We start from the raw sequence: 16999 nt of genomic DNA on the forward strand, positions 1-16999 counted from the left end.
AACATCTCATTTTCAAAATAAATGCATACATACCTCAGGTTAGAGCCGATAATAGAAGCTGAGCTAGCTTAATTTAAAAAATAAAAGTGCATGAGCAATAGAAATTATAAGCAAATCTTTAGTTATAAAAAGTCATGCACGATAGCAAGACAGCCAGTTTCATCGTGTAGATTTCAAAGCACCACAACCTGCACTTGTGTACCCCCCATTGACCGATGCAAGAGTATATCTATAGTTTGATCTCAAGATACAAGTTAGAGTTGGCAATCCATCTAAAACAAATAAATTTGCAACGTGCTTTGGTAGTTTGTGTTGCCCCATTTCCACATAAAATCATCAATATCATAAAGATCAATATACTATACTAGGAACGTAATATTTTGACACAAGGCAAAATGGCTATATAAAGATGATATAACAAAACAACTGAACTGAATCATACAATCTTGTAGCCGTCAAACGGCAGTTTCAAATGATACTGAATCGTACCAGAAATGCATCCAAAATAAAAGTATAAGGGTAATTTTCCGTTGGGGTATTCAAGGCAATTTGAAATAACATAATAGCATAACTAAAAATTAGGGTCATGTGAATCAAAAAATATAACTTAATAAGCATCACAGAAATCCTTAGCAACCAATATTTACAATAGGTGCAACCAATATGAGGGGAATTCATAGGCAAATTTAGAGGGAGGGGGAATTGCCAGCAATGTAAAGCCAAAAATGTACTCACCCCTAGATACACCAGTGGAATTTAATTTCCCCAGCAGCGACATTTTTTAATCCAATATTACATACTGCTGGCATGAAGACAGTCTGCAGCAGAAACAAAAGCAATAGAATCAAAACAAGGCCATCCATCTCAACACCAAGAGTTGCAATAAACATTAGAATGAAAGGACTTGCATACAATTAAGAAAACAGGAGACACCTGAATATTGGCTCTGAAGAAGATAAGAGTTCCAATAAACATCAAAACACAGGGAAAAGACACAATACCTAGTTCCTCCCATTAGTGATTGACATGATCTTTCTAAGCCTAGCAACCATAGGAAGAGGTGTAAGAAATAATTAGTACAAGAGAACGGCCAAAGATAGAACAGCAGCCCACGAATTATACACAGTACACAACAATATAAAAGCCTTGCACTGTTGGGCATCCCATGGCACAATCTTTTGAACCATAATAGTTATAATTAAATTAAAGAGCTCGTTTGCCAAGGAAGCAATGTATCCATTTAATTATTTTAAGCACACACGAGAAAGCTGACTAAACTATAAATAAACAGGGTGGTTGTTCATGTGCAACACAAACATACAAGACGAGAATGAGAAGGAGGAGAAAATAATTGGAGTAATCAAGTATCTTACAAAAGCTGCCATAATTCTTTCCCCACTTTGGAGAATGAAGAAAAAAAGTTAGTAATTGATGTTAAATGTTTCTAGTAGGACATAGAAAATGGATATGTATGTTTGTCATCACTAGAACAATGCTAAGCTGTACAAATAGAAGAAATTGATGTCGCATTTAATGTCTTGCCCTATAGAAACCCCTTTAATAAAAATGGGGTCAAGGTTTTCAATCTTCGAAGGTATAAACCTCAATGAAAGATGATATATTAAACGACAGATGAATGCAACCTGCTGTCATCTTCAAACCTGCCAATGTCCATCACTCTGAACATCTAACTGATATTTGCAATGAGTCTGTTTATAGAGGTAGTGAGGCCAGTTTACTGGCAATCTACCATCAGTATTCAATATGCTGTTCAAGGTTGCTAGGACAAGCCGACAAGGAATTTCCTTAGAAACCACTTGATTTGAATCGATCAAGTTTTGTTTGCCTTTTTTATTGTACCTTCTAGATCATTTACACAGGCAGATTGAGGTGCTCATATGAGAACATGCCCATGGCCACCAAAACTGAGAACTGAAGTAGGAAGAACCAGAATTTGGCAACTCTTACAAAGACGTACAAGAAAGTACAGACTATTCCATCCAAAGAACATTAAGATTTCATGTCTGGTTTCGTTGTCATGTGTCTCTCAATCAATACATCCACAAAGGAGCGAATCTGCATGTTAGACATCCATCGAAAGTCAGTGAGAAAGTATGCAGTTAGAGAGAGAGAGTCCGAAGCACATAAGAGTCTCCAATAGCCTAACAATCATTAAAAAAAATTGTTAAGGGCGTGTTTGTTTCCTATTTTTGAAAACTATTTGTTTTTAAAAACCAAAAAGAAATATAAAAACAAAAATAGCAGTAGTTTTTGGAAACTATATTAAAAATAATCATTCAGTTTTCAATCAAAAAAATCAGAACATCTTTAAGTTTCTTTGGTTTTCTACTTTCAGTTTTCTATTACTCATTCTCCCTTTATATTATACTGTTCCACCTTCCTCCACTCCCACTCTCTAAACATGTCTTTAAAAATTGCTTTATGAAATAGTTTTAAAAACTAAAGCAAAAATGAAATCAAACACCCCCCAACCTTTGCAGCTAACCCCACCCTACCCCTCACCCCTTGAGAAGCTGGGGTTTAATCAGTAAATCATGCCAATTGCCAACTTAACTACTTAAGTAACATGAATAACATTAACTATAAGAATATATTTTGCAGAAGTGAGATATGATTAGTAGATTGAACTATGACATGGAAAGTAACAGAAAATTACCTTATTCTTTCGCTTAAAATCTAGAAACTCACGAACAGCCATGGCTTTTTCTGCATCTGTGGCTTGCTCCATGACCTGAAACTTGTACCCAGAAAATTACAAAAAGAATAAAGAGCATATTTCACCCAAGATGATATTCTAGATCAGTTATTCCCTATAAACTCCTACCTACCAGATCACAGTAACACTTTCTTAACAAATAGAAAGTGTTAGAATATATGGAAATATTCAAAAATATCTTTTCATATCCCACCAAACCTTAGATTATTCTCTACAATTAAATAATTAATTTCCCTGTTTCATTATCATAGGATTAATTACTGTATTTCTTTACCTTATCATGATTTGTTTTCCTAATTAGTTAGGATTAAGACTAGTGTAACCAACTTCAAGTTTTATGAATATATCAAACATATCAATACAATATAATGCATCTCAGTTAATATCAAATACCATTTCATTCTCTTTAATCTCTCTTCCTCCCTCTATACCTAAAACAACATAATTTTAACCGAAAGAAGCAAAGAAGTGACGGATAAAAATTACCTTTGTTGCACTTTTCTTCATTATAGCCTTGTATCCATCCTTGTCTAGTTTCCTTGCCTTATACAGGGGCATAAGTAGTGATGCAACATAGTCCACAACAGCCTGTTTAATGTGATCTGCTCCTCGTGAATGACCTTTTTGAGCCTCCTTACTTACAGTAACCTGTGAAATAGAGCTCTCATTTGCAATACCATCATGCTTCCAGCTGGGTAACTTTGAACAGGCATTTGAATCCTCCTCATCCTTCAAATGAATAGTTGGGTTAGAAAAATAAGAATCAGCTGCAGCTGCTTGAGATTGCCATCTCTCTATGGCGTGATGGTCTTTAATTGCAATACCACCAGCTGTATCAATCCAAGCTTTTGTATATATACTGCTGTCCCCAGCAACACTTTCTCCTGAGTGCTCTCTGAAATTCAAATGGCTGGCAATCTCATTTGAATGACTCCTCTGTGAGAGATTATCAACTGGCATTCTGGAATTATCAAGGTTGACACAAGCAGCGGAGAAATCAACAGACCAGTCCCTAACCCTGCAATTCCTAGAATCAATCTCTGAAATACAATCCTGCCTTCCATAGACACCACCAGGCCATCTTTTTCTACTATCATACTCATCATTTTGTGAAGTCTGTTCACGTCTAGCAAATTTGTGGAATGAGGGTATCTTTGGAAGCTGTAACAGCGTATTACATCTGGCTTCTGCAGAGGCATATGCCTGCAAAGAAGAAACACCAAATCTTTTAACGAACATGACAACCAAATAGTGAAAGGAAGCATAGGATCTATCAAGAGGTAATACAATAATCTATGGATATTTTGACATCAGACAAACAATTAACATTATATAAATACATATGTATCTATACACAGTCACAAACATGTGAAAACATCAATTAACATATTAAATAAAGCTAAATTTTTCCTAGTATGTTAATCTTAACACATGTTCAGTAAGCATATAAAAGTGCTAAATAAAAAAAAATTGTCCCAAAAAGAATTATATAGAGGTGTTGAAGTGTCACATGAATGCCACATAAGGTGTTTGACAAAAGTTGCAAGTAGACATGGCTCCTCCCTTGAAGGTTTAGTGCTTCATTGAGCAAAACCTATGGAGAAAACAATGCAAGAATAGACAAACCAGGAAGGATTTTGTAAATTAAAACCAAAGGAGAAGACTGATAAAGGATCATACACTGCCTGTATTAACCAGGCAAGAGGGAGGAAGTTACAAATAAAATGACAACAAAATCAATCAACTATTCACCAAACAAGCCAATTAAAGGTGGCAAAATGAGTAATTTAACTCTTGAGGACCAATGAATCTGTCTGGGTACAAGAATAAACAATTAGAATAAATTTATAGCTGATTTGCCAACTATTCACCAAACAAACAATTTTAATTTAATCTGGTTAAGCCATACAAGTCGTAAGAGTTTATGATACTACAACAGTACACCAAGGCTAACTTATTTTGGACTTCTTTCGTCCTTAAGAGCAGAAGCTGTGGTAAACACACACAATCATACAAAAGCTCTTAAAAAAGGAGTTTTTTTCTTAATAAGAGAACATTAGGATAAAGAGCTTTTAGATATGTTGATATTTAGGAGTTTCTCATTCTCCTTCTTCTCTATTCCAAATTTCAACACCAAGAACACTACCCAAGAATTTTTAACTTAAAAGTAACTTTAAAGCTAAAAAAATTATGACTTAAATATGTTTTTAGTCCCTATAAAGTGAGCATGTTTTGACTTCAGTATCTATAAAAGTTTTCTTTGTTCATCACTCAAATTTAAAATTATTGATTTCAGTTCATATAAAATGAGCGAATTTTTTGTTTTGGCCCCTGCAAAATAATTTTTTTAAGCCGTCCAAAATCTGAAATCACTATATTTGGTCCCTAAGGTTCATTTTAAGGTAGATAAATGACATTTTTTAGGGATTTAGAAAACTTTTGAAGGTATCAGATGTTGGCATTGTATCACAAACACTCATGGGTGTTTACCTGAGATGATCACTTGACCTTTCCCTAAACACAAAGCTGTCAACGAGTGACACATAATAGTAGGGACCAAAACAATTTTATCTTTTTGAGGGATGAAAACCAAAGAAAAAATTTTATAAGGACTAAAATCAAGCCTCACTAATTTTAAACAGACTAAAACATATTTAAGGCAAAAACTATATTACCAATCTGTTTTAACTTTAATTTTATTGTTTTATTTTTAACTTAAGTGGCTTAAAGATCCAAAAAAGCCAAGCCAAATGTTATCCAAATATATGTCTCTACAATTAGGGTTAGCAATAAACAAGCAGGTTCACAAGTTGCTCAAAACTCAAGTCTCAATGAGCCAGGATTGTGAATCAAATGAGTTGAACTTGAGCTGGACAATCTGATTTATTCAATAAACAAGCTGAACTGAATTAAATTAAAATTTAATACATAATGAGCAACCTTATTAAGGTAAATTTGACCATAGGCTCATAATCACATGTAATTCTTTCAAACCTAATATCAAACATAAGTTGTAAAACGAAGGAAACTAGAAGATAAAGAACTGAGCTAAAAGATTTGCAACCTTTATTTGAGTACTCAAGCCAAGAAAATTGGCTTACATTCACCCATACCAAGCAAATTTGAATCCCAGCAAGACATTTTTACAGCACAAACACATTATTGGCTGCACCTAAAACCTCATCATATTATGAAATCTAGCAAAATGATAGTGACCAAACAATTGAGCTTGTAACTATCAACAGATCTTCAGAAGCACCATAACAATAGATTCATGACAATAAAACTAAAGTTCCAAGGGAAACAAACCTCAGCAGCAGCAAGAGCTTTAGCACGGGCAGCTTCAGCAGCAGCTATAGCAGCCTGTTCTTCTTCAGATACAGTGCAGAGGTTATCCTCCTTCTCAGCAACTACTGTGTCTATTGAACCTTTAGACCTGGACGAACTGACCTCATGCCTTGAGTCATATGCTGCTGGTTGTCTTCCTTGTTTGCTGTGCAATTTCTTCACATGTGCAGTGGAAGCTGAATTGCTTCCAGCAGAGGTAGGATTCAGCAAGCCTCCTTTATTCTCAATGGTACCATGATATGTGCTCAGAGGTGGCTTTCCCGAGGCTGAATCTTTCACAGATTTTCTCTTTGATAAATCTACAGCAGTTGTTTGTCTTGATATCTTCAATCCACCATTAGAAGCTTTTTCCTTGCGGAAAACTTCAAGCCATACATTGACCAACTGACTTGCTATAGCACGAATATCACGGCTAGTATGTACACAAACTTTTTCCTTCACAGTTTTCCCCATTCCTACACCCAATAATAAAAAAGATAAACACAAATACAAGGGAAACTGTTGGGAACCAAGAATTAAAATGATGAAGAAAAGAAAGAATTTTACTGAATAGAAAGAAAAGAACAGAAAATAGGAGAGAAAACTCTCCTCCAAGGGTTTCCCCTTCACAAAGGATTTCTCCTTTCACAAAGAGCTAATGATCAATTTACAATGACAAGAAATCTGCCTCTCTCCTATCCATCTTCCTCTATTTATATCTAATAAACCCCTCTGACTAACTATCTAACTAACTCATTAATAGTCTGTCTTAACTAACTCTCCCTTCTCCTTATATCCTAACAGAAACTGTAGACATCGTATTTCTGTGTGACTCCATCCCAACACAATCATCTACAGGAGCATAAATATCTTCTGGTTGATAATTCATAGTTCCATTAGGCTAATTGAATGATAGGAGTTGATAATAGTAAGAAAAGACACAAACTAGGTTTGACATCAATCTAAGCATATATCTCATAAAATGGTACCAGAAGAATTATTATTCTCGTCTGACCCAAACCAAGTCCCAACCAGTTAACCATCTATTTCTCCCTCAAAAGAATTAGATGTGATACAGCACAAAAATAAATAAATAAACTCACATGCATAGACTAATATAAATCCATGCAATAAATACATAAATAAAATAACTACCTGACAATCGTACAGCAAGAAGATCAGTCGAAACACGGACAAGTAGACGCAAACAGTGCCTCAAGAGTTGGGTACCATCCTTCCCCATTGAGTCCTGCATTGAGATATGAATCATGAAGTTCCTAATCTAAGAAATTCCATAACCATAAGATCAATAACATGTATGGTTTAGCTTAAATTTGGGGAAACAATGGCTTATTTTTTAAAAACTGTCACAAAATTGACCGGAAATAAGCTATTATTTCTTCAAAATAAGCTTAACCAAACATACTTGGAAGTACTATCTATCAAAAATATATTACACAATAGTTTGGAAATAATTCATCAAGTGATAAAATAATACCAGTATCCATGAATTGAGAATGGCTAGTCCCTCTTTACTTCCAGCAAAAGACTTCAAGTTTCCAACAGGAAGAGTTAGCAATTGTTTGGCCACATGTAAGCGCCCAGCAGTGGTTTTTGTATTATTGAACATTTCCTTTAACAAAGCTTCCCGGGTTAAAATTTGAGCACCATCTAAAGAGTTCTTGTACATTATGTTAGAAAGCTCTAATGCATCAAGTCTCTTTATTATATCCCTAACTTCATCCCTTTCAGTGTCTAACTGTCCCCGAGCAGCTTCCAATGCCTCCACCTCTGCAATATAATCATTTCCACTGCTCAATATGTCAATTATGCGAACAGCCTCTCGTAGTCCACTCATCATTGCACCACCAACAGTATCTGGGTGCTCTTTGCAGGTTGCTTCACCAGCAAAAAACAAACAGTTATCAACTGGTCTCCCTATTATATCATAGTCTTCTCCAGATGCTCCAACAGCAACATAAGAATAAGAACCATAACTAAAAGGATCCCTACCCCAATCAGTGACAACATATGCAACAGGATCAGGAACTGAGTCCTCCCCAAAAAGTTTACGGAGAACCTTCAATGCATGGTTAACATGATCATAAGAGCTCAAGCTTTGACCGTCTATGGCTGCCTTACCAACCACTAATGATATAAGAACAGGAGCCCCAACTGTTTTCCTGACATTCCAGAACATAAAGCAGTGACCTCTACTGCTTCTCTCCTCAGCAGTTGCTCCAAAGTAGTCCACAGCATCATCCCAAAATACACTAGGAAATTCCAAAACCACTTTATTTAGAACTCCATAACCAAGACGCTGAACAGAAGAACATTTCCACTGTGGCAAAGGTGGGGAGAATTGTATAGTTTCAGCCTTCAAACAACCAAGTGGAACAGTCACAAGGACAGCATCGCCAAAGAACTCATTGCCATTTGCTGTAGAAACTTTGACTTTATTATTCTGGCCAGGTTCCTTGATACCATATGACACATTTGTTACAACATGGTTCAAGTGAATTGTAAGTCCTTCTCCCAGAGACTCAGCAACAGAGCTGTAACCCCCTTTTATCATACAATGAGCTCCCCCAAAACCTCCATACACATCATCTTGATTCCAGTAGGGAAGAGAAACATCCTTAAGCAAAGCTGCACAACCATACTCCAAATGAGCAAAGTGCCAATCCATAACCCTCCTTTCCTGAGGGCTCAAAATCTCCTCACCAAATTTTTTTTCCACAGTACTGTCCTTTTTGGAATCAAACGGACTATCTGCAGAATTATTTTGTTCAGTTTCTTCACTGCTTTCAGAGCGTGCCATACGGCGAATCTTAAGAGCATATTCTAAACCATCTTCAAGAGACATTCTCATTGCTTGTTCCCCTTTCTGAGCAACAACCAATACCATGTCATCAATAAGACTATTATACTCAGCTTCTAGTGCTTCATCCATATCTGCAGGAACTTTTTGTCCTGTCACTATGTCATAAAGAGGGCAATCACTGTTCAACACTGTCAACTCAAGACCCAACTGAGCACAAATCAATGAGGAAGGATCTGGTCTTCTCTCAGTGGCCACATCAGCCTCAACACCAGTTATAATGCTAGCACCAAGATCAACAGGGACAGAAAGTGACGAGTGATCAGTAAATACACGACCTCCTATCCTACTCCTAGCCTCAAGCACAGTTACAGCAAATCCTTGACGTTGCAAGTGGCGAGCAGCAGTTAGCCCAGCAGGACCTGCTCCAATGACAATTACTCTCTTCCTAGGATCTAAATCAGACTGCAGATGATCACCTACCAGAGCATCTAAGGCAGATTTTATGCTGGTAGAGTCATTGATTTTCTCTTCAGCTACCTGAGAAATCAATCTGCAATCAGGGAAGTTGGAAGACGGAACAGAACTGTCATTTTCCTGGTAATCAATTTTTTTTCTTTCTGCCTGGTGTGTCATGTTTGATAAATCCGTCTTCATTTCATTAGCATGCCTCATGCCTTCTGCAGCTTCAGTAGTTAGGTCATCACAATCCTTTGTTAGACCATTGTTAATCTCATTGGAAGTATCTGACATTTTGGTCTGACCAACAAGAAAGGAAACTCCATCTTCAGGGTCAGCCATTGAAGCTGCGAGACTTTCCTCAAAACCCTTTTCTTTTACCAGTTTATAACAATGCCTTGCACTACTTCCAACATTCTCCTTCTGAGAGGCAATTCCAACATTTATATAACCCTGCCAAAATGATCTTTATCATTTTAAAGTTTCAATTTTACTAGCAAATCAACACTAACATGCTGTTTTTTTCCCAGAAAAAAAGTACATTTTAAAGAAAAAGCTCAATTAGCCTATGTTTAGTAACAAACTATTTTCAGGAAATAACCATTTTTTTCATTCAAAAAGCTAACCAAATAAAAGTGATTGTTTCACTAAAATAAGCTGAACCAAACACACTAATCTGATGGCTAAATACCATAATGAACAAACTTACATATTGATCGAGAAATGCATAGACCTCCCTAATAAGAGAAAAACGAGGACTTCCATGCTCAGAATGAGTATCACTAACTCCACATTCAGCAAGAGGCAAAATACGTGTGACATCTCTGTTCCAAAGACTTAAAATCTGATTTCTGCAATGCATTAAATTAAATGAGGTGAAACTCATTACAACAGGCCAGTTTCAAAAAAGTGTAAAAAAGTGGTGTTGAACAATCCAAGGGTACTCCTCTCAGCATGATATTTCCTTGAGAAGTTTAGAGTACACTCGTCTATGGCAAAGTGTCCCCACAGCTCAAATATCATACACTACTTGAATGAAAGAAATTCAATATTATATAATAATAAAAAATGTTCCAAGTGTTTACACCGAAGGCCTATTTAATGACCCAACATTATCAAACACCCTGATAAGTCATTTCTATTCTAAGCAAGAATAAGATCATCTAAAACAAAATAAAATCCCTAAATAACAAAAAATCATTACAAAAAGATCCTAATTACAAAATTAAAAACCAAAAATAAAATAATGAAACTAAATAGTTCAATTTGTATTGCAGTCATCATGTTTGGGCTAAAATCTTATAGGAAACAAACAGAAGCCCAATATACAGCATATCCGAGATTCCCAGTTTAAAAAATAAGTAAGATAGCACCTAAAAAGCTGCTGCAATATGCTCATTGAAGTTTATAAGACCACTTTACAGATTTTTGAAAGAGATTCTGAAGCATAAAACAATAGGAGGAAAAAAAAACTAAATCCCATCATGTAAAGAAGAAATCAATAGATAGCATCTTATCAAGAAATAGGGTGATGATGATAGTATTATATTGTATAACTAGTAAAATATTAGAAAAAATTGTAGCCAATTTCTGAATATAACAAATTACAGTAGATAAGGGTAGAAGATTGTGTCACAATAGAAGTATCCCCACTGACAATCCTGCCAGCAAATTATCGAGAAAAAGCAGAAGAAATAGTGATGAAAAAGTCTACTTAAATTTGTCAATGAAAAGCTATTGCAAATAAACTTTTAAAGGAGATAGAAGAGGAGAGAGGGAGGGCGATGTTATGGCCTATAAGCAATAAAAATATTATAAAGAAGAACTTGCAACCACATAATATAAAACTAATCATTAATTTCCATATAAACATAAAGAAGGGGAGAAAAATTCAGTCCAATATAGGAAGTAGGCATTGTAAATTTTTCCAGTTCCGACCAAATACAGGAGGAAGGCCCTTGACCAGAAAAATATTACAAAACAAATATTAAGTTCAGAAACAGGCAATGGCACCCAAAGAGGAGGAAAAAAATGTGTGTTTATTTTTTCCCTTTAGTTTCTTTCTAAATGACCGCTAACAAGTTGTTCAGCTCCCAATTATACATGTGAATCATTAACCAGAAACATAGCAACATACAGCAAGAGTTCATATCTAATTTTCATGTTTAAGCAACTAAAATAAATAACGCATTTGATCATCAGTTACAAAGAATAGAAAACAATTATATGTATTTCAAGCACAAAAAACCAAAAACCCAAAATATTGAAGAAAGAAACCTCTGTGCTGCAAAAGGAAAACTGCAACCTTTTTTAACAATTGAAAAAACAATAGCAAGCAAATGCAAAGACCTGTTTGAAAACTTAACTACCTGCAATCTAAATATTCCTTAAGACCACCTTTCCGCTTCAAGATCTCCTTAAACTTTATTTTCTCAATTGGACCAACTTTACGAGCTTTCAGCCCAGCTGATACTGCTACAACAGCAACATTTTCAGAGTCTTCACCAGTATTCAAAGAGGAATCATGCTTCAATCTTGCTCTAAGAGTGCGGTCACCATCTGTCATAACTTGACTTTCATTTAGAGCTTGATCATCAATTAAAATTTCCCAATCAGCATCTCCCTCATATGTCATGTCTCCATGCTTACGCATTTTGGCCTTTCGCACCGCCCGTGGAATGCTTGATATCTTACCCTCGTTATCAGCAAAATCAGACGCAGGGGCACAGTATTCTGCAGAGTTCCCATTTTCATCTGGAATAGAAGACTGAAGAGATGATCCATCAGATTGAATTGGATCTAACACTGAACTACATTTCAGAATTGAAGCAGTATAGTCTTTTGGAATATTGCAAGCTTCTAGAGGTTTCTCTGGGTGATTTGAATGGGCAGTCAATTCAGCTTTATTGGCTTCATTAGACACCATAGAAGATAAACTACCACTGACCGTTACATTATTTGTTTTAGGTGAAAACCCTAAAACAAAATCTTGCACTTCAGCCTTTGTATCTGAACTACTATAATCACAGAAATTTCTATCAGAAACAATCTCAGTTTCTGATTTTCCACCTCCATCTACTTCCATATGGCATCCAGATAACTTCAGAGCTCCATTACATGAGGATTCCTGGAAAACTTTTCTAGCAACCATATTATTATTCTCATTCAATATATTTTCAGTTGATTTAATCAAGGGTTCGGTGTGGCAAGAAGTTAAGACATTTTTTTCCCCAGCAGAAGTAGAAACATCAGGTTCTGAAGCACTGTTGCACACTTTTGCTTGTTCATCCGTCAGTCTGTTCTCCGACTCTCCTATCTCAGTAAATCCTCTTTTGCCTTCCCCCACTTTTGAGAGAGAGACATCATGCGACGTGGTAGGTAACTTATTTAAACCATCACTGAGAACACTTTCCTGCAATCCAACCTTTTGGTCAGAATGACAAGAAATATCTCCAACTTGTACACAAGACAATTGCTGCCTATATCCATGGCAGACATTGCTCGACTGAGATGGTCCATCTGGAATGTCCAAATTACGATTGCCCTTCACAGCTTCCTCTTGAAAACAGTCATCACCGCACTTCTGGTCATCCACCACAGATGCAACAACCGGTTCAGATGCTTGAGGCAAAGCATCCGCAGACTCGACATTTCCCCCAACCAATTTCGAGCCAAAAGCAGATCCAGATCTACTTCCAACCACAGAATCCACAGTTTCCACAAAACCTTCACTATCCACATTCTGAATCCCCCTTTTCTGCCTTGAACCCCTGCCACGAGATTTCCTGGTAGAACTAAACTGTGCCTTATTGAAAATCGCGGACAATGAATCCTCCATGTGTTGTTGATCAGAACAACCCTGCATCTGCATGTCCTCATCACCAGGCACGGGCACCACCACTTTCTCATCCTTACCCTTAGGTCCCAAAGCAACCAAATCTTCATCCGACACATGCAAAGCAGGACTTGCTCCTCTTGTGACCCCAGATCCCTGATCTCTCTTAGGACCCTTCAACCTCTTCCTAAAGCTAGCCAAGGTATCATTATCATCCATACCCCCCAAATCCTCTTTCTCCCTAACAACAGCAGCATCACTACTACCACCACTACCCTTCTTCTTGGACCTCTTCAGCTTAAAGATTGACCCAATGGGCTCGTCATCGTCGTCGAAACCAATTTCCTTCTTGGATCGCTTCTTCTTGGTCCCAGACCTAATATCCTCTCCGTCCATTTCTGCAACCCTAAGTTTTTTTTTCCCACACAACAATCTCGGAACGGTTCCTTTTTATTTATGCAGTCGCTTTCTTCCACTTCTCCATAACCAGATTAACAACCCTCACGGCGCTTCAATGAAAATATAATCGAAATCCTAATTGAACAAAAAACAAGTAAAATATTGTATTTTAGAGAGTGAAGAACCAATACCTGAATAACGATAAGAAAACCCACACGCGCACACACTTAATAAGAAGATATTTAGATAGGGAAAAAGGTAAATGTATATAAATAAATGTATAAATATATAGGGAAAATTAGTGGGATTGTGGAACCTGCGTTCTGCAATTGGTGTTGTGTTGTGTTCTGTGTTGAATCCTTAAACAGAAAGAGAGAGAGAGAGAGAGAGTGAAGAAGTGCGTGCGCACGGTAACAAGAAGTAACGGCTTCTTCTCACGGCAAGGGAAGCGTTCGCTCTCTATGACCTGAACCGTGACCACTGAGGGAGGAGAATATTAAGATTGAAACAAATTATGTCTTTTGTATTAAATATTATACTAAACTTTATTTATATAAAAAAAAGTATACTAATTATCAAAATAAACTAGTCTTAGTCACAAATCACGATTAATGAAATAATAATTCCTAGGTTTCTTTAGCTAAAATTAGAGTTTCCCATGGATAATTTATAGTAGACCTTTTATTTTATTTTTTTAGAATGTTGACCTTTTTATAAAAAAGAATATTATTATTATTATTATGTGAAATGTTTAAGTGAAACTCTAAATTTAATTAGAAAAACACATCAAATATATTTATGTGATCGTGTTTAAGTTTTGTCCTTAACTATAAATAAATAAATAAACACTGTTGTGATATTGAAGCAAATTTTTATGTTCTTGGACACTCTCAATGCCTTAAAAAAAAAACACTCCCAGTTGTATTTTTTTTCATTTGATTGTTTTTAAAAAACTGTGAAAAAAATCATACATGTGTATCATAATTTAAAGGAATAAATAAATATTATGGAAAGATTTAAAATATGAGTAATAATATAAAAGATTTTTAAATCATACATATGTATAATAAGTTTATTAATTTTTATAATATTTTTAAAAGACGTATTAATAATAAATTTTAATTAGTTAACATTATAATTTTCTGTACTAATACTAGTATTATATAATATATAAAAATTAAACCTAAAAATAATCTCTTCATGTTAAAGTGGGACAAAGGGATTGAAAATTTAAAATCACATAACTAAGGCTAAGGAATAAGGAAACATTTAACTCACAAGATATGGCACAAGTGGTTAGTAGCTTAAGTTCTTTTAATTATATGATAATGTTTAATTCCTAACTATGAAAAAAATAAACAATATTTACATGTCCTCAACATTGGTATTCTTCTTCCTTGAATAGTTAGTCTCAATGACTTTTAATTATGGGAGTATCTTACTTTTATGAGATCAAAAAAGGAATGAAAATGTATTTAAGTTCAATTATAGGAATACTTAAAGCCAAGGTTTATGATTTAAGCTGGAGCTAAAAATGAGCTAGAGTAGAGTGAAATTAAATTTGACTTAACATGATAAGAATTTGTGAATGTATGAATACATGATTTTGATGATGCTAAAGAATAATCAAACAAGGTTGCTTTCAAGATTACTTCAGCAAACATTCAAAGGTTAAGCATTGCTTCAAGATTAATATAAGGTTGCTTCAACAAACAATCATTGTTTCAGAATTAATTAAAGATCAAGTTTTTGCCTCAAAACAAAGTGTTTCCAAAAGATCAAGGTTCTGGTAATCGATTACCAGGCAGTGTAATCGATTACCAGGCAGTGTAATCGATTACCAAAAGAAAATTTTGAAAAATAACTTTTAAAAAGGGTTTTGAATTTGAATTTTGAATCATGTAATCGATTATCAGATGTTTGTAATCCATTACCAGTAACGACACTTCAGAAAACACTTTGAAAAGACATGACCCTTCAAAATATAATTGTGTAATCGATTATCAGTGAAGAATTTTAGAAAAAACTTTTTCAAAAGACACATCTCTTCAAACCATTTTAAAAAGGCACGAAGGGCCTATTGTTAATTGCTATTCGTGAGCTTTAACTACATTGAAAATAAGTGAAAAATTAGCAATATGCCTCTAATTTGCAGTTTCTTTTGAGAAGATTGTACATATTTTATTCTTGTATGAATTTATAAAGTAGAAACTCCATTTTTGTGAATTAATGTTGAATTTAACTTGGTTTCTAAGCTAAAGAAGAGAAGGTGTGAAATGTTGCTGAAGGACTCACTTAGCGAGCCAGATTGGCTAAGCGAGCCTCATTCGCTTAGCAAGGCAGCCAGCTCGCTAAGCGAATGCAAAACCCTAGAAGATGTTCAGCCAGAGAGCAGGTCACTTAGCGCGCAACCAGCCCGCCCAGTGAGGACGTTATCTTTACTCGCGCTTAGCAAGTCCAGACCCGCTTAGCGGATATCCACTTACTCTCGCTCAACGAGACATGCTCGTTAAGCGTGCCTTCGTATGCTAAGAAGCCCAAGAGCCTTTAAAACACTGAATTAGTGGAAAATGAAAGGAGGACGTGAAACAAGAGGAAGAAGGCACCTAGGCTGGAGAGAAGACATTTTCTTCATCCTTTACCATTTTCTTTCATAAAAACACCATTTTCCTCTTTGTATTGAGTCCTCTTTGTTAATGGAGGGCTAGAAACTTCATTGTTGGATAGTTATTCTACTGAGCACTCTTAATATAAACTTCTAACTATTTATTTAATGTTATTTCTAGTGCTCTTTGCTTCTATCTATGTTTATTTTACATGTTTGTGGCTTGATCATTCATTTATATGTTTAGTTAGGTTTTGAGTGTTGGAAAATGCTTGGAATCCTTAGAATTTGGTAGAACAGCTAAAGGTCTGTTTATCTAGGAATAAAATGCAGTAATCTAGTGTATTTTGTATTGTGTGTGTACTGCAACTCCCTTAGAACGAGTTTGTTGAGGAATCAAGAACAAAAACTAAGAGAGTTAGGCTCATTCATGTGAGGAATCATGATCTGAGTAATTCGGTGGTGCAAGAACGCTAAAGTAACGTTAAATAGAGAAAAACTTTTTAGTAGGCAAGAGGAAGTTCAGTAGAAGACTCCCCGACGCTTTTACTTTGATATTTATGTCATTTTACAACTTTGTGTTTATTTAATCATTTATTTAAGTAGCAGAATTAATTACAGAAAATCAAACCACTATTGAACCTTTTTATTTCATTTCCAAAGCAAAAAGTGTTTACATACTGAATATACAACATCTAAGTAAAACAAATTCCATGTGGATATGATATTCGGACTTACCATTTTAAATACTATTTGTGCAAATTGGTACACTTGCCAATATGTTAACACCTATATATATGTATGTCTGACTTCAAA

General features: G+C 35.4%; 1 protein-coding gene across 4 annotated transcripts; it reads right to left on the bottom strand.

Moving 5' to 3' along the window:
- Positions 1-589: 589 nt before the first annotated feature.
- Positions 590-14080, bottom strand: LOC114384991 (lysine-specific histone demethylase 1 homolog 3-like). Of its 4 annotated transcripts, none has more exons than XM_028344887.1 (10): positions 13895-14080; positions 11714-13713; positions 10054-10195; positions 7563-9797; positions 7220-7313; positions 6047-6540; positions 3224-3940; positions 2678-2752; positions 934-2076; positions 590-818 (listed from the first exon to the last, which is right to left on the bottom strand). In XM_028344887.1, exons 2-9 carry the CDS (start codon positions 13573-13575, stop codon positions 2011-2013), a joined length of 5685 nt encoding a protein of 1894 aa, XP_028200688.1. In that variant the 5' UTR covers positions 13576-13713; positions 13895-14080; the 3' UTR covers positions 590-818; positions 934-2010. The 4 variants fall into 4 exon arrangements, with proteins under 4 accessions (XP_028200688.1, XP_028200687.1, XP_028200685.1 ...); XM_028344886.1 differs by having other exon boundaries at positions 1002-2076; positions 2678-2758; XM_028344884.1 differs by having other exon boundaries at positions 2678-2758.
- Positions 14081-16999: the final 2919 nt, after the last annotated feature.

This window comes from Glycine soja, chromosome 14 (genome assembly GCF_004193775.1).
Source record: "Glycine soja cultivar W05 chromosome 14, ASM419377v2, whole genome shotgun sequence".
NCBI lineage: Eukaryota > Viridiplantae > Streptophyta > Magnoliopsida > Fabales > Fabaceae > Glycine > Glycine soja.

Coding starts and splice junctions, on each gene's coding strand:
- LOC114384991 (XM_028344886.1), bottom strand. CDS start 13,575: ATGGACGGAGAGGATATTAGGTCTGGGACCAAGAAGAAGCGATCCAAG. Junction 3,941..6,046: donor AAGCTCTTGCTGCTGCTGAG/GTTTGTTTCCCT, acceptor TCTTCTTTGCAG/GCATATGCCTCTGCAGAAGC. Junction 2,759..3,223: donor TGAAGAAAAGTGCAACAAAG/GTAATTTTTATC, acceptor TCTGGGTACAAG/TTTCAGGTCATGGAGCAAGC.